The 24,526-nt window shown below is 36.1% G+C and overlaps 2 protein-coding genes across 2 annotated transcripts; both read left to right on the top strand.

The window, feature by feature from the left end:
* The first annotated feature begins 3,953 nt into the window (after positions 1–3,953).
* Positions 3,954–10,084, top strand: LOC115979994 (probable protein S-acyltransferase 17). The gene is made up of 10 exons (XM_031102157.1): positions 3,954–4,258; positions 4,350–4,443; positions 5,587–5,681; positions 5,784–5,951; positions 6,032–6,104; positions 6,218–6,270; positions 6,805–6,896; positions 6,992–7,044; positions 8,425–8,550; positions 9,462–10,084. Exons 1-10 carry the CDS (start codon positions 4,110–4,112, stop codon positions 9,735–9,737), a joined length of 1,179 nt encoding a protein of 392 aa, XP_030958017.1. The 5' UTR covers positions 3,954–4,109; the 3' UTR covers positions 9,738–10,084.
* Positions 10,085–15,625: 5,541 nt separating this feature from the next.
* LOC115979822 lies at positions 15,626–17,110 on the top strand. Its single transcript, XM_031101876.1, has one exon. The coding sequence runs from the start codon at positions 15,626–15,628 to the stop codon at positions 17,108–17,110; it is 1,485 nt and encodes a 494-aa protein (XP_030957736.1).
* Positions 17,111–24,526: the final 7,416 nt, after the last annotated feature.

The raw sequence follows: 24,526 nt of genomic DNA, 5'->3' as shown, positions 1-24,526 counted from the left end.
TAGATTTCTGGGTTAGGAAATTGGTGTTAAGATGCACAAAAGATTAATAATTACTAAATGGTCAGAGAAATTCTTATTTTCTTGGCTTTTTTTTTTCTATGCACAAACAATGTCAAAGGTTTTCTGGAATGTTGTTGGAATCTTCCTTTGAACGTTTGTTCAGTTGTAGATGAAACAGCCCAAAGGCTAGGTGCCAATATGGAATTTGTGTGATTGTTTTGTTACAATGTCGGAATTCAAAATATAATAGCTTTTTAGGCAATCCTGATTGGAAGTTCCACGTTAAAATAATATTATTGCTTTTAATATCATTGCAACCCACCGTCGAATGCCCCACCCCACGTAAATTACCTCCTTAGAAAATTTCTTGAACTCATAAATATTTGAACTTAATTATAATGTTATTCCATAATATATAGAATATGATCTATATACCATATTATATTTCTCATTGCAGCACTTTAGTGATGCAAAAGCATGGAGAATCTATTCCAATAAGAAATACAAACGGAAAAAACACTGTAGAATTTCATTGACTTCAAAAGGAGTTTACAAAAATATTCAGATCTTCATACATATAATGAATACAAGAAACATATTTTTCAGAAAGTTATGCTAACTAAAATCCACTTTTTGATAGCTAGCTCATAACACTATATGTAGTAAGAAAAATAAGGAGTAAAGACTAGAGAGCATTCAAAGGTATATCATATTGTTGTGAAAGTTAAGAGCGTTAAAAGGTATATCATGCTATTCTATAATCTATATATATATATATAAAACCGAAGCAAAGATTCTATAATCTATATATATATATATATAAAACCGAAGCCTTTGCTGACACCACAATTTTCCACGTCAGCACAATATTTAAAAATAAAATTTTCACGTCAGCACAATATTTAAAAATAAATAAAAATTATAACTCCTCAAAACCCTAGCAACCTTACCCCTCTCTCAAGTTAAGAAATATAAAGCCACGGTTTCTACAAACTCTCTCTCTCTCCAGACGTAGGAAGCCCTAAAGCATTCAAGATCTACAAAACCCTAGCAATCTTACCCCTCTCTCAAGTTAAGAAATATAAACCCACGGTTTCTGCAAACTCTCTCTCTCCAGACGTAGGAAGCCCTAAAGCATTCAAGATCTACAATGCACGATATAGATTTTAGCTTATAAAGTCCAGCTTTTGTAAGATTAGTTTTGTTTATATATTAATTAATACATAGTACTTTGTTCACCATTGAATACTCATATTAAACCAAAATTCTAACTGCGCTATCATAAAATATTATTATTAGTATGAATTTTATGGAGTTGCGGTGTTCAAGAATTAAACCAAAATTCTTTTAAATTATCTATAATATTTTGTCCTTTGAAAATTTTATCTCTTTGATTTTAGTATATTGTGTTTCTTAAGCTATAGAGAGATTTTCTTTGGTTTTTGCAAACACTCTCTCTCCAGATGTAGGAAGCTCTAAATGCACGGTATAGCATTCAAGATCTACAACTCACGATATAGATTTTAGCTTATAAAGTTCAGCTTTTGTAAGGTTAGTTTGTTTAAATATTTAGTCCTTATGTTTAGGTTTAGGTTTAGGTTTAGGTTTTAAGAGATCTATATATTACTACTATGTGGCTGAATTTCCCGTGACATCAGTTTTATGTTTTGTTTTGTTTTTTTTATTTTTTATTTTATTTTTTTTAATTTGTTTTATGTAAGGTTAGTTTGTTTACATCAGTTCTTTATCTCAAAGATAAGGCTTTTATTTCTACCGCAAGAACTATTTAGGTATGTATCCCTTGCAAGCACACATGAACTTAAATTGTCTTTTAATATATGCATGCTTTATTATTTTCTAATAGTTTTCCCGTGCATCGCACGGATTAGCGACTAGTTATATATATTATGCAGATTTGGATTTGATGCAATAGCTATAGCACCTTGAAAGGGAGGGAGGTTAAAAAAAATAGAGTTAAAAAGGTAGAGGTCAAAAGGTTAAATTCTTTTTTGATTCGAGGGCTGATATCAAAATTAAAGTGCATTTTATAGTTTAAAAAATACAACAATAGAAGAGAGGGATTTGACTATAGCATCAAGGTATATATATATATATATATTGAGAAAAAGGAACAAGGCTCTTAGAGCATCATTTTTGTACTGTTTAGATAGTGAACAATGATATTTACCTTTTACCTACTTACTTTTTCAAGTACATCTTCCAAGAAATTCTCTATCATTTCTCTATCTCATTTAAATATTATTTATTTATTTATTAATTATTTATTCATTTTTTAACAACTACACATCTTCCAATATTTTTTTATTCAATAGATGATTATTACAATAGCTAAAAACGTTTGAAGTGTGAACAGGAAATGCTACAGTGTTCTCTACTTGTAGAGAAGCACTGTAGCAATTCTAAAAAAAAACAAAATGGAGATGGAAAAGCTGTTGGAGTGGGTTTTTGGGGTGTTTTCTCTCTAAAATTGGCTTTAAAAAGAAGCCATCGGAGATGCTCTCATAGTATAAAAATTGAAACCGTGGTTAAAAAGCTTGGCTTTCATACACACAAATGGAAATAATTCAATTCATTAATTTTTAAAATTTTTTGGGGACCTTCTATTTTGAATGACTTAAGAGGAGATTTAAACTAATGCTTCTGCATCATGAGACATGAAACCGAGCTGATTGTGCCACCCCTTGTGGTAAAAAAGTACTCTCTATTTTGTTTTGCTTCAATTTGTGTAGGTTTTTTATTTTTATTTTTTCACTTTTCTTTTCTGGTCGGAGTAAGAACTTCAATCAAGTGCAACACAGGTCCTTCACACACTTCAGTGCTACCTATAGTTAATAAAAATTTGACTCTGTCAAGAATAAATTTCCTTTTTTTGTAATATAGTATAATTCTGTTTACAATAAAATATGGCTTAAGGATCATGTCTAAAAAGTCATTACAGTATCTGACAATATAGTTGTATGATAATCTTAGTGTGCATTTGCGTAGTGGCATTTCTGCGTTTGCGTGTGTTTGTGTTTCACTTGGCTGGTCCCATGGCACTGTTCATGAACCAGCCAAGTGATAAAAATGTGTGAACAATATTTTCAGTAATAAAAAAAATTTTGCTACAATGTTTTCAGTAATAAGTTTTCAGCAAAATAAGCGGTATCCAAACAGACCTTTAGTAACATCCAATATCTTTTGAAAATATATAGGTGCAGGAGGATACCCAACTGTCTATAAATGGATTAAGTGGACCTTAACATAGTTTACAATATGATCTTAATTTTTATTAATGCATCTATCTCTCTCTCTCTCTCTCTCAAAATATTGGATATTATCAATTTTTGAATTTTGGCCAAGTTTGCCTCATTCATCCATATATTCAGTCTTACTTTTTCATCCAAAATATATCATACTTCAAATTAAAGAAATTTGCCACTAAATCCTTTTCATTGGTAACAAAAGGACAAAATTTGAGGGTTGGATTCTATTATCCATTTCATCACCCAAACCAATATTTATTGGTATATTACTATTATACTTCAACCATGAGGCTTGGACTATAAAAATTCTCCAATATTAAGCCCTAATTTTTAAGTAATTTGATAATTGGACGAAAATTGAATTTAGATGTTTTTATTATAAATACTAAAAATCAGGATATATCAATTGAGCTACAATACCCTTAACATAAGATTTATCTCTAATTTGAGATTCATGAAACCACCGATATACTAATATTTAAACACTAATTTGAATGGTTTTTCCAAGTAGAGTAATAATCGTAACATTTTATGGTTTCTCTCATGTACTAATGTCCAATCAACGAATAACTGCAGGTAAAAAACATTAATAATTTTTTTTTTCCAAATTTTGTCAAAGAAAAATTGAGAAAAAAACAAAACATAAAGACTTGGAATCATGAGTCAAGTCAAAATCTTCCTAGTTCCAACTGCCACAAAAAACACAAACACAAGAATTACAACATGTCCAAAACTCTCAATGCCCACCTCTCTCTCTCTCTCCTCCAACCCCAAAAAAAAAGAGAACCCAAAAAAGCAAAAACCCATTTGTCTCTCTCTTTCTCTAGAAGCTGTCAGAGATAGATGGCAGTGCAGTGGGTTCTGGTGTGTCACGGCCTGATCACACTCTTGGTTTTGGTTTCATTTCTGTGCGGGCAGTGGCCCATCTTTCAGGGGACTTTCATCGAACGCATTCACGTCTTTCTTACCTTCGGTGCCTACGATTACTTCCTGTACTCCCTTTCTCTCTCACAATCGATTTTGTTCCATAGCTATTCTTCCTTAATTCATTTGTTTGATCATTGTTTGTTTTGGCTTTTATAGGCGGTTTGTTGGGGCTGTGTTTGGGTCCAAAGGTACTAATGCGATTCTATCCGTTGAGTATTTCTGCTGTGACCGACCCAATCCTATTTTACAGGTTTGTCCCACGAAATTTGTGTTATTTCCGTATCCAATTGGTTTATTTTGAAATGGGTATTATATATATATATATATATATATTTTAACCAAGGAATGAGAAAGAATTGGGTTTGCATTGAATTGAATTGTGGTTTTGGGAAATGGGATTGTTTTCTATTATTTCCTAACAAGTTAAGCTTTGGAAAAAAGTGATCTTTAACAGAAGGATAGCATATAGTAGGATGCATTGTGGTGTAGGATGTGGTGGTCATGGTTGACTTGTTATTTGGAGACCTTACGGAATTTTTTATTTTATTTTTATTATAGATATTTATGTGGAGATTTAAGATGGTTTGAATCATGTGGGAATTCAGATTGTGCTTGCTTGGCATTTCAATGATTCATGGAAATGGAATGAATTTGTTTTTGGTATAGAGGATTATATAAAATTCAGTTCATTGTGTTGTTCGATAGTTCGTTTCCTTAGGTTTTTGCATGTCAGTGCCAAGAGCTTTGTAGCTCAACTGAAGCTTCTTGGTGTTTCCAATAGAGATGTAGGGTTCAAATGTCCCTACTCCCAACTACTGAATTAAAAAAAAAAAAAAAAGGTTTTTTCATGTGAGCATGTTTATGCGTTTTAGAGAGAGCCTATTGGTAAGGATGTGATTCAGAGATAGGGCACTACCATATCTGAAACTTACATGTTGTCATTTTTGGGCCTTTGGATGTGTACCAAAGGTCAAGCCATGTAAACTATGGTGGTCTGGTTTGTGTGGATTCATTTTTTCCTTTAATTTATTTGAAAATAGAACTAGATATAAGGATTGCTGTGATGAAGTTCAGTGTTCAGATAAGTTGATTTTTCCCACTAGGGGCTGGAGGAGTTTGTCAACTCCTCAGGAGGACAGCCAATGGCTGTGGTTTTTTGGATGTAGTAAGGTGGGTGGGACAGTCATGTAATCTGGAAACACCTTTAAAAAGTATGTATCTAGCTATTAATGTGCAGTTGCAAATAAGCAATATGAAAATGAGGTCACCTCTTTCTCAGGTATCAAATTATTGAAACGATTATGCTTCTTACTGCTGATCTGATCTAGAACAGATTGCCCCTTTCTTTTCAGTTGGGAATTAATATTTATTTATATATTCTGTTTCATTTCAGATCATATATCTTGCAATACTTGGAGGTACCTATTACTTTGTTGCAAAGTCTTCCTTCGGCTATATTCCTGGCTATTATCTAAGTGGAGTGCACAGGTATGTAGGAAGGAGCTTGCATACTTGCTCTCTTATTCTCTTTTTGTATTCTTTCAGCATAATTCTATCCTAAATTTTCTCGGACTTTATATGTTCTTGCAGGTATACAAGCTTGTTGGCTGTTGGTATAGGCGTACTACTCTTTCTATTGACTAGCTTTTCTGATCCAGGAACGGTGAAGGCTGAGAATGTTTCTCAATATATCTCTGCCTATCCCTACGATAATGTTTTATATTCTGAGAAAGAATGTTCAACTTGCAAAATACCAAAGTGAGTTTTTACCTGGTGAGATTTCTTTGGAAACTTTCATTTAATTCTTTTAATAATGATTGTTTCCTCCTTTGATTCAGACCTGCCAGGTCCAAGCACTGCAGCATTTGTGATCGCTGTGTTGCTCGCTTTGACCATCATTGTGGATGGATGGTAAAATATCAAACTATTTTGTTTATTATTTTTTAATCTTCTGTAGTGAGATGGTTTGTTTTTTAATTGTTAAATATTACTTTCAACTTCTACTTAGCTCTTCATTGGTGCAGAATAATTGTATAGGGGAGAGAAACACTGGCTACTTTATGGCTTTTCTTTTGTGGTGAGTAATATCTGATTTGCAACAGAGTTTATACTTTCTAGATATATGCTATGGTAAATAGCCTTCTCTGGCTACATAAAATAGTTCATTATTTTAGTTAGTGCCTCCTTCTTAGAAGATGTTGATAATGAGGGGTAGCAAATCTATCTCTACAGCTAATGTTATGAGATGGGCCTTTGAACAAAGCTTTAATTTTCTTCTGTTTGGAAATTTGACCATTTAATCCTCATGTCCAAGACTGTGAGGTGATTAGGAAAAAGAAGACATACTTTCTATGCTATATAAAACTTTTGAAATTCATGGCACAGTAGTGGAGAAGTTCCAAACTATTTTCTTAACTTTTGTTCCAAGTTTTAAATAGCGTCAATCAGTGAGAAGTTTCCTTGATGTTTCGTCTATATTTTTGTATCAATTATTGTAACTTTATTTGAGATGTAAGGCAATATGTTGTATTTGTTTGTTCTTCTCTGATTTTTATATGAAGATTGTTTTTCAGGTTCTATTTATTTTACATGCTTCTTTAACGATTTGCAGGCATTTCCTTCTCTGCATATATGGAGCAGTTACCATTGGGCTGATTCTTGCTGGACGATTAAAAGAATTAAGAGTTATATATATTCTAACTGGTAAAATTCTGATTTGGATTATATAATTTCAAGTTTATGGCTCAGTTGCATCTGAGCCTAAATGTGACATCTTTTTCCTCGTTTATTTGTTGCAGTTTATTATGGTGTAGAAAATTCTTTTTTAAGTTTAGCTCCACATGTTGTACAGGTGAGTGCTCTATTTCCCTACTTTTTCTGTCATGATTTGATATCTTTAGATTCCTCCTCAACTAAAGGTCCGCTATGAAGAAACTTAAAGGAAGAATAATCTTTAACCGCTTTAAGGGCATATTTGAATTCTTCTCTAGCCACCTAGCACCTCCCCCCTTATAAGTTCTTGGTGGAGGGTGAGGTCATTGGTTCAAGACCCACTGGGTGCAATAAAAAAAAAAAAAAGGTTTCAGTAAAGGTTTACTGTTGTCATGTTGATGATTGATGATTAAAGGCATTGAAAATTCTTTTCATAGTTTAGCTCCACCTGTTGTATAGATGAGTGCTTTCTTTTTCCTTGTTCTTCTGTCATTTGATACCTTTTTATTCCCCGACTAATGGTCTGCGTTGGAGCAACTTAAAGGGAGAATAAACTTTAAAGGCGTTTTTGAATTCTTCTCTGTAAATAGATAACTTGATTATTAGTTTCAGTTAAAGATTTTAGTTTTCATGCTATAACTTTCAACATGTTATGCAACATATATATATATATATATATTTTTTTTTTTTGGTGTGAAGCAGATTTATCATAACCACACTCTTAGCTATTACCATGTTTCTAGTGAGTCAAATAGCCTTTCTTTTAAGGCTGCATGATGCAGGATCTCAGAATTAACACTAAGGAGAATCTAAGAATTTGGGGCTGGTAATGGTTGAGAGGAAACCAATTGATCTGGTGCAGATCTGTACAGATTAGGTTTGTTGGTTGAGTTCGGGGCTGGCATATTGGTATAGGGCTGGAATAAATAATAATCTGACTTAAGGGTCTGGATTACAGAAACCAAAAGAAGAAAGATCAACCTAGCATTGCACAAGGGTTCTTGAGCATCACACATCAAACAGCAGCTGTGTTTTCCGTTCTTTTCGCATTAACTTCTAAGAATATCAATACATGACTTTAGATAATTCTCCAGAAGAAAGATCAACCTAGCATTGCACAAGGGACCGATTTTTTTCATTTTAATAGAACAATGGAATTTTATATTAATTTTCATCCCTCTGCCAAACACACATGATGGAAAGCTGATATCTTCTACATCTTCTCACTTTTATATCCCTTCCTACTTTCTTTATCCTCCCACTTTTCCATCCTACTAAATTGAGCGTTCAATAATACAGCTGCACATTGTTGAAGTTCCATACTTGAGCCATTTATGATAGTGTGCTTAACCTTTTTCTGTGCATCAGGGTGGGCTTTAAAAAATTTCTATTTATCTACTCTTTTTTAATCAAATTACTTTTTTATTATTAAGTCTTTAATTATACTACATAGTTCATTGCTTTTGTTTGTCTCTTTTCATTATGATATTTTGCTTAATTGTTTTCTTCTTTTTAACAGTGGTTGTTGGCCTCCTACAATACACAAATACTTCTTATGGTGTTTCTTGCAATTGTTTCACTGCTATTGGCGGGTTTCTTTAGCTATCATGCGAAGCTTTGTCTCACAAATACTACCACAAATGAGGTTTTATTTTTCAACCATGATGTTTCTCAATAATTTTATTTATTTTCTTTTTATAAAATCATGGAAGGGGAAGGATGTGGGGAATAAGTAATCATATAGGATAAGCTCGTGAGGCTGCATTGCTGCTACAGAATCACTACCCATGGCTTGGGTGGGTTAAGGATGCTTCAAATTGTTATAGCTGTGGTTAGACATGCAATTTTCTTCATTTTGATCACGACTTCTGCTTGATCTCTGAAGAACATCACTTAACTTGTAAGAAGAATTCCTAGGAACAAACCTAGTTGACATTCTTGGATTTTACAAAAAACATAATAATATTAATAGACTACGAATTTACTAAGGATGGGGTGTAAAACCCATGTTTTACACCATTTAATAAGAGATTGCCATATCAGCATTTTACTTAAAATTTAATACATCCTACAACACCTAAGGACATTTCAATGAACTCCTAATTTGGTTGGATTTATATATGGGTATTAGAATTGATTAGGTGTGGTCTTACTTATTCTTAAATATATGATAAGATGATATGGCATATTGAGATTGGAGAGGTAAAACATGAGTTTTATACCACATCCTTATTGAATTTAATCTCATATTAATAATACTAAAGAAAGGAAAAGGAAGGAAATCAGCATGATTAAGAAGGTAGCTTGGAAACAAAGATTCCTATAAGAGATGAATACCATTTGCTGTTGTGATATCATTTTCTCATTGTTTCACCCAATTGGGTTGTTCCTGCGATTAATCATTAGTTGAGACAGAATAGTGGGAACCGTCAGTTCTGTTAAGTTATGGTTTTGTAATATTTTATAAACTAATTTGTTGTGATTTAGATGCTATTGTAATCATATTCTCTTGAAAACCCTGAAACTCACTGTAGCACTTTTTCCTTGGAACTGCAGACTTTCAAGTGGCAAGAGTACATAAGTTGGCAGGGGAAGATAAATGAAGCAAAGGCGAGTGCTGCAGCCCTCAAAGCGAGTATCAATGGGATGAGTACTGAAGGAAAGCCTCCAGAAAGCAAATGGAGAGCCTTCTTTCGAAAATCCCCATTGGAAGATGTGCAGGTTGTTAAAAATAACATTTATGATAAAGGATTTTTTCACAATCTTCATGAGATCATCTTTCCCCCCTCAATGAGATCCTCATTTCTGCAATCTAAATCAAAGTCGGGCTGAATTGCCTTTACTCTTTTGCTTGGCTTGGTTTTCTTAAGATGCTTTGGTGGCTTGGTTAGCCCGTTCCTGAAATTGCTGATTTGTAGATGGCTGGCTAAAGAGCTCAGAGGGATGATTGTAAATGAGAAGCTTTTTTCTGCCTTACTTATCATTGGAACTATAATCTATGGCTATGGTCCATTGTATGCAAAAAATTGATGGTAGTGAAATACAGAAAATCTCATCATAAATTTAATTATTGAAATTCATTGTTATGTGATAGGAAGAAGTGTCATGTCTCTGCACTATGTAAGTTTTGATCTACTTATGGAAAACTCTCTAGAAAAGAAAGATTTATTTCATTTTAATGGTAGCACTTAATAGTAGCTTGGTTCTACCTAAAAAAATAAAAGTAGCATTGGAGGTTTCATGCAAACTGGTCAAAGTGGTTTTTTTAATTTTAATTTTAAAAATGAACAAGCTTCATGTTTTGTAATCTCTTTATGGTGGTAGTACAACTAGAAACTTGTATTGCGTCAAGTTCAGCTCTCCAAGCTGCTATAGCGTTCTTGTGTGGGCTTCTCCAAAATGGCTTGACCATCAATAGAATCAACTATGGAACATGTCCTATATGAAAGAATCTTTGATCTTTGAGAAAAGACAAAGATTGAATCTAACCAACTATATATCACAGATGAGCAAGAAAAAGAAGCAAGTGAAAATATCAAAATATCAAGAAGTGTAACAGAGAGAAGAGAAAGAAAGAGAGAGAGATTAGAATTGGATTGAAAATTTTATCTTTTTCATTAATTTTAGATCAGATACACTTCTCAATGTATAGTACAAAACACTCACAGTTCATCAAAAGTACAAAACGCTCACACTCAATCATTGATACAATCATTTACACAATCATTGATACAATCATTTACACCATAATTAGATCACTTTAACAAACTCAGAATTTTCTCACGTGCTCCGTAATAGAATTCATAACTGCTTCTGAACTAACAGCTACTATACAAATGACGGCGCTTGATGAAGTGATGCATGCGTGGGAGGATTGAATGACACCGTTTGAATCCTTTTCTCTAAAGGGTGGACTTGTGGAAATGGCATCTTTTTAGTGCTTTGAATTCTTACTATTAATTTAGATTTTAGACTTGTGAAAACGGCATCGTTTGAGTGCTTTGAATGCTTACTGTAAACACTATTGGCTCGTTTGGTACATGTGTTTAAACACATGTTTTCAGTTTTTAAACAACATTACACGTATTCTCACACATTTTTTCACCCACAAGTATTTCCAAAAAATACAAACGTTACTAGAACAACATTACCAAACGAGCCCTATACATTTTCAAATGGTTTCTTTTATTTGGTGAATCCAAATTTATAATTTGGGTATTCATTAAATTATATAAAAGATTATAATATTTCTTTGAGAATATATCCAAGAACCTAACTCAAGCACGTGGATTGCTCTCTCACTTATCCCAGCCAAAAGATGGAAAGCAAGGGTGAAAGGGGCTAGTGGAATGGGATGCAGGCTCCTAAAAAAAATTGATAGTTGTAATTTAAAATACACATTGTTTTGGATTTTTTGTTAATTTCTTAGTATAAATTTATAAGAAACACTATACTTATAACATAAATAAATAAATAAATAAAGCTCTAAAATTTTGTAAGAAATTGATCTATGTCAAAGAACCAAAAAAAGAAGTAACTACCAGTTTTTGGTCCAATTGGTGATGTCATAAATAACTTAATTAATATGAATTGTGTTGTGTTTAAATAATTATTATATCTATTGTATGAGTTCCCTTGATGGGAATTTTTTTTCAAAACCAAGCTTCTATTAATAAGTAAAGTAAAGTTCACTATGGATATGCATTGGTGAATCAAATTAATAAACTTTTCATTAAAACCAAACTTCGCCATGACATTAATGAGAAAGCCCCATGCTTTATTTTTATTACTATTATCATTATGCAATGTTCTAATGTTTTTGGCGTATGAAACAAATTAACTATATTTTAATTATATGTTTGACATAGCTATATCTTGATTATAAATTCTTTTTCTTATGTTGCTGTTTAATTCTTTTTTTTTGGGTTTCTCCCATGTTTCTTTTACTTGATCATTGTTGTTTGGTTGCTTGGAAAAGGATCAATCATTGTGCGTGTGTGGCTAAAGTATAGGTGGGGAACCTAATGAACTATATGTAAGGTACTGTATCTAAGTTTTGCCCTATATATACACACACACACATATCATATAGGAGCTAGATATGTCCAAAAACAGGTAATAATATCAAAAGTTAAATATTTTTATTCAAAAAAAGTAACTTATGTTATTTACGAGAGATAAAATAATAAATTATTGAATCAAAATTCTTAGCAATTTTCATTTTCAATATAAATAATATAATGACTAAGAATATTAAAACAAATACTCGTTGAATGATTGCAAATTAAAAAAAGTAATAATCAAATAACCAATTATACCTTAGCTTTTGTTATTTATATGCATCGGCAACGGTTTGGGTTCTAGCATCAGTGACAGCTTGGGTTCTTTTGGCATCGATGTTCTTTGGGAGTCAAACAGGGTAGTGTTCATCAAAATGAAATAAAATAGGTCATCGTATTTATAGTGGTCTTTAGCGGCGAATTCTTTTCTGTTGCCAATGTCCACTTCGTCATTGCAAAAGGTATGGTTTTTAAGTTTTTAGCGACGAATTTAAGTTTCGTCACTAAAGACCTAGGCTTTGTTAAGATTTTTAGAGACGAAATTCATATTTCATCACTAAATCATACTTTTAGTGACGAATTGTGATTTCGTCACTAAAAACATATAAGTGCAAAACTATTATTATTTTTAGTAACGAATTTTCTTCGTCACTGATTCTTCCTTATAGCGACGAAAGGATTTTCGTCACTAATACTATTCACAACAATACCTACAGTGACGAAATATTTTGTCACTAAAAATTTTAACTTTTAGCGACGAAATATTTCGTTACTATAGATTAATTAAACTCGCGCCAAAGTTTCCCTCCACTGGCACCCATTTTTCAGATCACAATAGCGACGAAATTTATTTTTCGTTACTAAATGTTATAATTTTTTTCATTATTAGTGACGAAATTCATATTTCGTCACTAAGCTGTATTTTTAGCGACGAAAAATATTTCCTCACTAATTTTCGTCACTAAAAATACATTTTGTTGTAGTGATGATATACTATATATTTGTATAAGTTTTAGTATTAGTTTATTATATTTATATGTTATATAATATGTTTATCAATTTAATAACTAGTAATTTTACGTGCACCTGTAGACACCCAATTTTACAACTTGCATTTAACCATCCGGTAGATCTTTAGATTTGTGATACAAAACAAATCTTGATGTTCTAACGATCATAATGGTATGTCATGGGTTTTGATCGGGCCACCTGATCAAAAGTTATCATACAAACAACTTTCAATGATCATGGCTCACCTGTACGATGGGTCTGATCACATCCTATTCTAAACACTTAATTTTAATTGGTTCTCACAAGAATTAATTTGAAATTAATTAAGTGTGATTTTTGATTGGATTTCATTTTTTTTAAAGAAATAATAAAAAATGTTTTTCTTTATGGCATCTTATCTGCTCTGTTTTTTTTTTTTTTTAAAATTCTGGAGATATGATCCATGAAAAAAAAAAGAAAAAAAAGAAAAAGAAAAATGCTCAAAAAACGTCATTATCTTCAGCAATAACTTGAATCGCATTTTTGGTCAGAAAAACGTTGAAATTTGGATTTCTCTATTTCTATAAAAGTTGTAGAGAATTAAATTTCCTTTCAAAAAACATCAATCCAGAATCAATTGGAATTTTGAGCAGCAAGTTATGGCCAAAATACGAAACAGGTGCAGAAGATAACACAAATTCAGCATTATCTTCAATTTTCTCTCAAAATTTCAAATGAGTTCAACGTCAAATCTGTTCAAGCCTATCTAATAGGCTTATCCTTTCCCTTTGCTTCAGAAGAAATATTTTTGAAAAATAAATTGGGTAGAGAAACAGATACAGCCCATGAAAAAATTCAAAAAATACTCAAAAGACGTTACTATTTTCATCAACAATTTGAAACATATTTTTGGCATGGATAACGTTGAAATTTGGCTTTCTCTATTTCTGAAAAAGTTGTAGATAATTGAATTTCCTTTCAAAAAAACACCCATCTTGAATCAATTGAAATTTTGAGCGGAAAATTAGAGCCAAATACGAAGCAGGTGCAGCATCATTTCAAAATTTGAATGGGGATCAACACCAAATCCGTCCCCAGCTCATTTAAACAGGTTATCTCCTCCCTTAGCTTCAGAAGAAAGCTAATAACTTAGCTTTAAAGCTAAGCCATCCCTTCTCCTATAAATAGAGAAGACCTCTTCCATTTTCTGGACCCCGAATTCCCTCTGGAGAGCTAGTGAGAAAGCAAAAAAGAAAAGCTGTTGAGCAACCATTATTCTTACTTTGGTTGTAATTTAGTACTTCCTTGCTTTCTCCCTAGCCCTTTAAGTGATCACTTCCCCTTCTTTTTTTAATTTATGTTGGTAAGTAGTTAATTGTGTTCTTTAATTTTTTATACATGCTAGAATAAATTCACTTCTTTTATGCTATGCTTGGATGAACATGCCTATATGTCTTATTGATTGTCTCTTGAATGCTTAGATGAACACTTCTAGGTTATAGCTCAACTTTCTCTTGAATGCTTAGATGAACACTTCTAGGCTAATACACAATTTTCTTTCGAATGCTTAGATGAGCACTTCTAGGCTAAAACACAACTTTCTCTTTAATACTTAGATGAACATGTCTAGGTAGTTGTTTTACTTTTTTAAATGCTTGAACAAACATGTCAAAGTATTTTGATTTTGTCTAGATAAACATGTCTAGGGTTTTTTTCCTTTACTTTTCTTCATAATTGCTTGGATGATCGAATATGCTTAAAGGTTTTATTTTTATTTATTTCTCTTTGCAATTATGTTGATGACAAATAACATGACAATTTTGTTTTTCCTTCACATGCTTAGATGAACATGTCTAGGCTAGGAATTCTTTATTTATATTGATCTCTTGGATGAACATGCCATTACCTTCATTTTTTACATTAAAATTGTTATCTAACAAGTTTTATTTTTTTTGTTTCTCTTTATGTCAAATTCCCTTAACACATATTTATTTACAATTCCTGCAAATCACATGTTTATATGACATATTCTTTGCATTTGTTTGACATGACATGACATGGGCCACCTTAACCTAGGAGACCGGTTTTACCGGGCGAGATGGGTGCTTAATCCCTTCCCATCTCGTAAATTAGCCTCCGAACTAAGATCAAGGGTTCTAGACTATACTTTTGTATATGCAGTTTTGCATTTTTTAGAATGTAACTAGGAAATAAAGCAATGTATTTTACTTTTCTTAGATTGTATCTAGGACAAAAAGCATTGTAAATTTTTGTTACAAAATTTGATGTAAATTATTATATACATTAATACAACAGAAGTATTTTTCATTAAAGGTTTTCATGTTTTTCCTTTTAAATTAAATAAGTGGCGACTCCATGTTAAACCCTCGGTCTAGGGGGGAGTACATTTTACAGCACCACATTTTTACGATAATTTTACAAAAAATAGTAGGTGACAAGGTATTACTTGTAGCAAAAAATGATCTCAATTGTGAACTTAGATTATTACTAGTGTTTTGTGCTCTCGCGCCGTTTGGCACGTAGAAGCAGTGTGAGTCCCTCAGTGTTTCTACACTTGTGGGAGTGTCAGTGACCTCTTCCCAGTCTCTCTGGGTGGTGAGGTCAGGCGAGTTATTTTCTTTGCTCAGAGGTTCGTTTCGGTCGGGAATCATGGCGGAGGAGTTAGAAATAATGTGGCGTAAGCTAACGGTTACTGAGGAGGAGGAAGAAAGTGTAACACTGGGTAGGGAGTGTACGAGAGCAACAAAAGATAGGGGGAAAAACTGTCTAGTCATGAAGGTGCTCTCTCGGAGAGGGGTTATGCTAGATGCTCTAAGGAAAAATATTAGAATGTTATGGAAACCTAATAAGAGCATCCAGATCTCGGCAATAGAAGAGGAAGTTTATTTAGTGGAGTTTGATGATGAAAGAGACAAGAAGAGAGTTCTTGAGATGTGCCCTTGGCACTACGAGAAACAACTGGTGCTGCTACAGCAGTTTGAAGGGGATAAAGAGCCAAAGGATATTGTGTTCAAGTGGTGCCCGTTCTGGGTTCTAATTTACAATCTCCCTCTCAAACACAGGACAAGAGAAACAGGGTTGGCGATAGGGGCTAGTCTGGGAGAGGTGTTGGAGGTGGATGTTGCTGATTCGGGGGTGCAATGGGGGAAATGTCTCCGTGTTCGAGTGAAGATAGACGTGACAAAAAAATTGATACGTGGAAGAAAAATAAAGGTTGAGGAAGGGGTGGACAGGTGGGTGCTCTTCAAATACGAGCGCCTACCGAATTCTTGTTATCAATGTGGTCTTTTGGAGCATGATCTGAAGGAGTGTCCACAGAACAGGGGAGTAGAAAATGAAGGCAAAACAGAGGAGCTCCAATACGGGGCATGGATGAGGGGAGATCCGGGGAAGAAGTCGGGCTGGGATCCTCACTTCTTTAAGAAGAACAAAGGCGGAGACATCCGGGGAAAAAGAATTGGCAACGGGGACAGGAGTCTGGTGGTCCAAACGCCGAGGAGTAAAGCGGGAGAGTCAGAAAAGGAAGAGTCTGTGGTGCAAATCCTCGGGGAGAGTTCTGAGGAGATGTCGACAAAAAAGTCAGAGAGAGGGGAGCGAAACAAGGTGGAGTTTCACCAGAATGGAATGCTCAGTAAAACTGGAGAAGCACCAAAAGACACTCCATCCATTTTGGTGAAAGTTGGTGAGATGAGTGGTCAGGCTACCAACGTAAAAGAAGGGGATGGGCACGAGGAAGAAGTAGCGGGAAATAAGGAGAACCCACCTTTTAATTTTGAGTTTGGGCCACAGACTGGGGAAGTGGGGCCGAACGTGGGCTTGGAAAGAAATAAGAATGAGGGCCCAATAGCTATGAATTATGAGATGAATGTGGGCTGGATTGCAGAATCACTAAGCCCAACCAGCGGTCACTGGAAACGGAGGGCTAGAGCAGGCCAAACAAAAGGTAAGGAAAAGGTTGAAAGCCCAGCTGATAAGAAAAGGGAGTGTGTGACTCCTTTAGGTGAGATCGATCAGAATGTTCTGGTGAGGAAACGAAGAAAAGTGGAGAAACAGAGAGTTGGAGAAGCAGGAAAAGAAAATGAAAAGGATGGCGGTGAGGCGGTGGCTGCTGCGCAGCACCGCCGAGCCCAATGAGTATCTTGGCGTGGAACTGCCGTGGCCTTGGATCAGCTGCGGCGGTGCGGTCTCTCACCGATTTGGTGAAAGAGATAGATCCTTTCTTGGTTTTCTTATCAGAGACCAAGGCAAAACAGAGAAGAATAAAAGGCCTTCAGAGGAAGCTCCAGTTAACCCAGGGAATCACGGTGCCTAGCGACGGTCGAAGTGGAGGGCTGGTGTTGATGTGGAAGGAAGGGGCGGACGTTTGTCTCAAAAGCTGCTCAAACTCCCATATTGATGTGGTGGTTCGCGAAGGAATCGGAGCTAGGCCATGGCGTGCAACGGGGTTCTACGGTCATCCTGATGCAGGTATGAGATTTATTTCCTGGGAGTTAATTAGATCGCTTAAAAGACAGTGTGATCTTCCGTGGGTCTTGTTTGGGGACTTTAATGAAATAGTTCATTCGGATGAGAAATTAGGATGGTTAGATAAGGATGCAAGACAAATGGAGGGGTTTAGAGAATGCTTATCAGATTGTGGTTTGGTCGATTTGGGTTTTGTGAGGCAACGGTATACTTGGTGTAACGGAAGAATTGGGGAGCAACGAACTCTAGTTAGACTAGATAGGATGGTTGCAAATGAAGAGTGGTTGAATATGTTTAGGGAGGCAAAGGTGTATCATAGAGCAATGGCGGCGTCTGACCACTGTTTGCTCAATTTGTCCCTCAGGCGGCAAGTTAGTAGAAGGGGAGGAAGAAAACGTTTCATGTTCGAAGCAATGTGGACTAGGGAGGAGGGCTGTAGGAAGGTAATTGAAGAGGCTTGGGATCCGTTAAATTGCAACCCGGATATGCAGATTCAGGATAGGCTAAAGTGTTGCCAAGATAGATTGAAGACTTGGAACAGGAGGGTTTTTGGCAATGTAAACAAGATCCTGAAGCAAAAGCAGACACGCCTTCAACAATTGGAAATGTTGAACCTTCTGCATGAACCAGCGAAGGAAATTAAGGCACTAAAAAAGGAGATAAACGAAGTCACACTCCGGGAAGAGATGATGTGGAACCAGAGATCAAGGGCATTGTGGATTAAGTGTGGGGACCGTAACACAAAGTTCTTTCATGCAACGGCTAGCAATAGACGTCGGAAAAATAGGATTGAGGGCTTATTCGAGAAGGAAGGCAGGTGGAAGGAGAATAAAGAAGAAGTGGAAGACATAATTCTGAATTATTTTCGGGAAATCTTCAGTACTAGCCATCCAACTGATTTCGGTTGTAGTCTTGGAGCATTAGAAAGGAGGGTTTCCGATGATATGAATGATGATCTGCTACAAGAGTTCCGAGAAGAGGAGGTTAGGCGTGCCCTGAAGCAAATGCATCCGACAAAGTCTCCAGGACCGGATGGTATGTCCCCTATCTTCTTTCAATCTTATTGGGATGTGGTGGGTCCTCAGGTGGTAGATTGTGTTCTTAATATCCTTAGAACGGGTGTAATGCCAAATGGTTTAAATGACACTTTTATCTGCCTAATTCCTAAAGTAGATTGCCCCCAAAAGATGTCGGAGTTTCGTCCGATAAGTTTATGTAATGTTATATATAAGATTGTATCAAAAGTTTTAGCTAATAGGTTAAAGAAAGTCCTACCAGCAGTCATTAGTGAGGCCCAAAGTGCTTTTGTACCAGGGCGGCAGATTATAGATAATGTCCTAGTGGCTTTCGAAACCATGCACTATATAAATCAGAAAAGAATGGGAAAGAAGGGGCTGATGGCAATCAAACTGGACATGAGCAAGGCTTATGACCGGGTTGAATGGGCATACTTGGAGGTGATTATGCGCAAATTGGGTTTCCAAGAGAGATGGATTTCTTTGATGATGATGTGTGTGAATTCAGTGACTTACTCTGTGCTCATGAATGGGGAACCAAAGGGCATAATTTTTCCTACTCGAGGTCTAAGACAAGGGAATCCTATTTCCCCGTACCTCTTCCTGTTGTGTGCTGAGGGCCTCTCGGCCATGCTTAGGTTGGGTGAAGTTAGGGGGATACCAAGAGGTATTTCGGTTTGTAGGCAAGCTCCAGTGGTCTCTCACCTGCTATTTGCTGATGACTGTATAGTCTTTTGCAATGCGTCTATGGAGGAAGGAACTAGAGTAACAAAAATTCTTGAGGAGTATGAAAGGGAGTCAGGGCAGAAGCTAAATAGAGAGAAGACTTCTCTCTTTTTCAGCAAAAATACAAGAGAGGAGGTCAAAGAGGAAATTAAGGACATGTTTGGGGCCCAAGTTATCCACCAACATGAGCGTTACTTGGGGCTGCCCCCTCTGGTGGGGAGGGGAAAAAAGAAAGCCTTCCAACGTATCCTGGACCAGGTTGGTCGCAAAGTTGCGGGTTGGAAAGGGAAGTTGCTAACTATGGCTGGCCGGGAAATTCTAATTAAGGCGGTTGCCCAAGCCACTCCCATATACACTATGAACTGCTTTAAACTCCCGGATTCTTTGTGCAATGAGCTCAATTCGTTGATTAGAAATTTTTGGTGGGGTCAACGGGACAAAGAAAGAAAACTAGCTTGGCTAGCTTGGGAGAAGATGTGTACACCCAAAGCTGAGGGGGGGATGGGCTTCAAGGATCTTAAAGCTTTCAACCTTGCTTTGCTTGCAAAACAAGGGTGGAGGCTCATCCAAAACACGGAGTCCCTTGCCCATAGAGTTTTGAAAGCTAAGTATTTTCCTTACTCCAACTTTCTTGAGGCCCAAATTGGTAAGAAACCGTCGTATACTTGGAGGAGTTTGATGGATGCAAAAGAAGTTCTCCGGAGAGGCTTGAAGTGGAATATTGGGAATGGGCAAAAAACGAAAATATGGGCAGATAGGTGGATCCCAACCCCAAACTCCTTCATAGTGGTAAGCCCTAAACCCCAAAACTTTGAAGGCGAGCTAGTGGAGTGTCTTCTAGACCGGGAAGCAGGGGGCTGGGATATCAATGCTGTGAAGACTGTTTTCTTACCTCATGAAGCGGAGGCAATTTTGAGCATTCCTATTAGTCCTAGTTTCCCGGAGGATGCTTTGATTTGGGCTTGGTCGAAAAAAGGTGACTTCTTGGTTAAAAGTGCTTATCAGGTAGCAGTAAGGTGGCTGATTGAAAACAGGGGTGGAGGAGCAGGGGGTGAGGTGTCAAACCTGAGTAGAAAGAAGGAGTTTTGGAAGACTATGTGGGGCTTAAACTGTCCAAGCAAAGTGAAACTCTTTATGTGGAGGGCTTGTAAGAACATTCTACCGACAAACTATTGCCTTAGGAGGAGGAAGGTGACTACGGAGGATAAATGTATTTTCTGTGGTTTGGGTGAATCTTCGGGACATGCTCTATGGGATTGTTGGGTAGCAGAGGCTGTGTGGAAGGAAACAAAGCTGGTCTTGCCAAAGGTGGGTCACCCTTATAAAAACTTTATTGATGTAATATGGAAAATTTGGGTGGAGGGGAAGGAAATAGAGTGGGAGCGTTTAGTGTGTACAGCATGGGGTATATGGAAGAATAGGAATGCAGCAAAGTTTGAAGGCAAGACAAAGCTAGCAAAGGAGATAGCCTCTGAAGCAAGTGTGCTGGTTGAGGAGGTTAAGGGGCAGCAGGATGTTCCAAAACAGAGAGTAAAGCCAAGAATAGTAGGATGGAGTCCTCCTCGTGAAGGGTGGTATAAGGTAAATGTTGATGGTGCAGTGTTTAAAGAGCTGGGCAGCTGCGGAATAGGGGTTGTGATTAGAAATGAAAGAGGTCTTCTAATGGGAGCTATGAGTATGAAGCTGGAGTTACCCTTGGGAGCGCTGGAAGTGGAGGCAAAGGCTTTTGAGGTGGGCATTCAGCTGGCAGGAGATCTGGGTTTAAGAAATGTTATAGTGGAAGGCGATGCGAAGACAGTGACAGATGCTTTGGCTGGTCGCTGTGCACCTCCAAGCTCGATTCAGATGATTATTGAAGGATCTTGGAGATGGAGTCATATTGTCCAGGAATGGCAGATTTCTCATGTTTGTAGGACCGGCAACTGTGCTGCCCATTTGATGGCAAGAAATGCCAATCTTGTAAATGACAGTATTGTGTGGGTGGAGGACACTCCACCCATCCTAAAATGTCAGTTGTTCAAAGATGTAGCTGGTTTGGACTTAATGTCCTCTTAATGAAAGTTACTGAATGTTTGATTATCAAAAAAAAGATTATTACTAGTAAACACTCCCCGCTTAAGATATGCTATGAGACTGATGTAAAGCTATTGCGTACCTGGCATTAGTGTTTAATGACAATAACAAAAAGAATAGTCAAACAAGATACCACGTATATGACTTGAAGCAAATTGTAGGCTGGAGTAGTTTTGCTTTTGTCTTTGCTTTTAAAGACAACTTAAAATCTAACCCACCATGTGTAGGACTTGGAGTACACTATAATCTCAAATCTGTAAAGTAAAATCTCTTGGACAGTGAAACCTCATGAACAATTGGCGGTCTAAACGAAGAGGTAAAGAAGAAGAAAAAATAAAAGGCAAACCAACTAGACAGTGGTGAGGCCAGAAGTGGCAGATTAAGAAATCAGAGAAAGAGAGAGAGACAGAGATATAAAAGAGTGGAGGTGAGGGTGCTAAAAGCATGTATGGTCTGTGTTGCCTCTCCGGTTGTCAAGATTGAGGCACAGAGGCAGAGTAAGAGTACCAAGGCAGAAGGAAAACGACATCGTCTGAAGAAAACTTAAATGAAATAAAGAATGAAATGAAGTCATTTAACTTAAAGGGTTGAACTAGTTAGTAAGTGGGACACGTGGCTTGAAGTTATTTGATGCACAATTTTCTTGTAATTACTATAGCTACTTTTTGTGAGTTAGTGTAGTTAGTTTTCAGCGTGTTTAGGCTAGTGTTTTTTTATTTTTTTTTATTTTTTATTTTTATTCATCGTGTAATATAAATAGTGAACCTTATTGTATGTTTCTTTTTTGACACATCATTTTTACTGAATGAATCTTCTTCCAGAAGGTTCTTCTTTTCTCTCTCAATTTGCAAAAAACTAGATCTCTGTTTTCTTTACATGGTATCAGAGCTTGAAGCTCCATTCATGGCTTCCGATCTCAACACTACTACTCTTCCACAAGCAGGTTCATCCTCACAAAATGCTTTGAATTCATCGATAGTAGATGAATCAGCCAACAATCCATACTTTCTCCCTGTTGCTGAAAATTCAGGGATTATTCTCTCTTCACAACCTTTGATAGGTCCAGAGAATTATGCTGCTTGGACCAGATCAGTGTTCTTAGCCTTGAGTGCGAGGAACAAATTTGTGTTTGTCAGTGGAGCAATTTCTAAACCAGAGGTTACTTCACCTTTGTATAATTCTTGGTGTAGATGCAACACCATGGTTCTTTCGTGGTTGGTGAATTCACTTAGCAAAGATATTCAAGCAAGTGTGAGGTATATCAATACTGCTCAAGAATTGTGGATTGATCTACGAGATCGTTTTTCTCAAGGAAGTTCACCGAGGCTTTATGAGTTGCAGAAGGAGATTTCTCATCTCACTCAGGGTCAGTTATCGGTGAGTTCCTACTTCACTAAGTTCAAAACTCTTTGGGATGAATATGCGAATTATCAATCTTATGCGTCTTGCACTTGTGTTTGCACCTATGGTTTTGATAAGACACAAGTTGAAATTCAACAGAAAGAGCATGTTTTTCGTTTTCTTATGGGGTTAAATGATAGCTATGATCATATTATTGGTCAAATCTTGATTGCCGAGCCTCTTCCTTCAATCAACAAAGTTTGTTCTTTGATTTTGCAAGAAGAAAAATGGAGAAACATAGGCCATGGAGTAAATATGATGGTTGAACCTACTGCTTTATATGCTACTAATGGTGGTAATCCTAGTTTTAATCCCAATTTTAGGCCTAATCAAGGTTAAGGGTTCCATGGAGGTAAAAAGGGGAATTCTAAGAAAGAAAGGCCAGTTTGTACTTACTGTGGCTTGACTGGTCATATAGCGGATAAATGCTATAAGCTTCATGGATATCCACCAGGCTCTAAACCAAAAGGGAATGGTGCTATGGCAAATCAAGTGTCAGGAATTTTCCAACCAGGAAACTCAGATGGTTCAATTGGTCAAGGGAAAAATTTCTTCTACAATGGAGGCAATGGCTATGGGGTTTCACAATTTGGTGTTAATAATTCTGGTGTGCAATCTGATGCAATGGTTTTTCAGAATTTCACTCCACAATTTCAGGCATCTTCATCACAACCTCAATGTCCTATTTCACAATCTCAGTGTGAACAATTGTTATCATATCTGTTTGTTCTTAAGGATAATGCTGGTTCAAATTCTGGACTATCACCTGCCCATCAAGTAGCAACTGTGATGACAGCAACTGCTGAAAATCCTTCATCCAATACTTTTGTCAACAATTTCTTAGGTAATCCATTTTGGATTCCTCCTAATATGTCTCATTCTGTTTTCTCTAGTCATTTAGTAGATAGAAAAGCCTACAAATCTACAGATTGGATCATAGACACAGGAGCCACTGACCATATGGTTCATTCAGTGACTCACTTAACCACAATAACTTCCATTGTTCAAACCTATGTTACTTTGCCTAATGGGGAGCAAAGCCATGGTTACACATATAGGGACAGTTAGAATTTCATCCACATTAACACTCACTGATGTGCTTTGTGTGCCATCTTTCAGCTTTAATTTGGTTTCTGTTAGCCAACTTACTAAAACATATTTCTGTTGCTTGATTTTTCTTGGCAAATGCTATTTTATCTAGGACCTAGCTCATTGGAGCATGATTGGTCTGGGTAGAGAAAGCAAAGGCCTATACTTGCTACAAAATGTCACACAACCTGCATCCTTTTCAGCTTTTGCTACTCAACATTTACCTTCCATTTCTTCAGAGTTGTGGCATACTCGTTTGGGTCATCCTTCCATTTCAAAGATGTCATTGTTGAATAAATTTGTACCTTTTACTTCTGAAAATAAATCACAGTGTTGTGATATTTGTCACTTTGCTAAGCAAAAGAGGCTTTCATTTCCTGTAAGTGAGCATATTTCTGCTTCACCTTTTGAACTTGTACATTGTGACTTGTGGGGACCTTTCTTTGTTGCAACTAATGAAGGTTACAGATATTTCTTGACTATTGTGGATGATTTTTCTAGATGTACTTGGGTATATTTGCTTAAAAACAAATCTGAAACTGAATTCTTGATTCCTCAGTTTGCTACTATGATTGAAACACAATTTGATAAGAAAATTAAGTGCATAAGGAGTGACAATGGAACTGAGTTTTACTTAAAAGGTTTCTTTAAAAGCAAAGGCATTTTGCACCAACTATCATGTGTTGATACACCACAGCAAAATGCCATTGTTGAGAGGAAACATCAACATATTCTTAATGTTGCTAGAGTTTTAAAACTTCAATCTTAGATTCCTTTGTCC

This window comes from Quercus lobata, chromosome 3 (assembly GCF_001633185.2).
Source record: "Quercus lobata isolate SW786 chromosome 3, ValleyOak3.0 Primary Assembly, whole genome shotgun sequence".
Taxonomy (NCBI): Eukaryota; Viridiplantae; Streptophyta; class Magnoliopsida; order Fagales; family Fagaceae; genus Quercus; species Quercus lobata.
The sequence above is the reverse complement of the archived record's forward strand: the minus strand, read 5'-3'. Positions and strand labels throughout refer to the sequence as shown.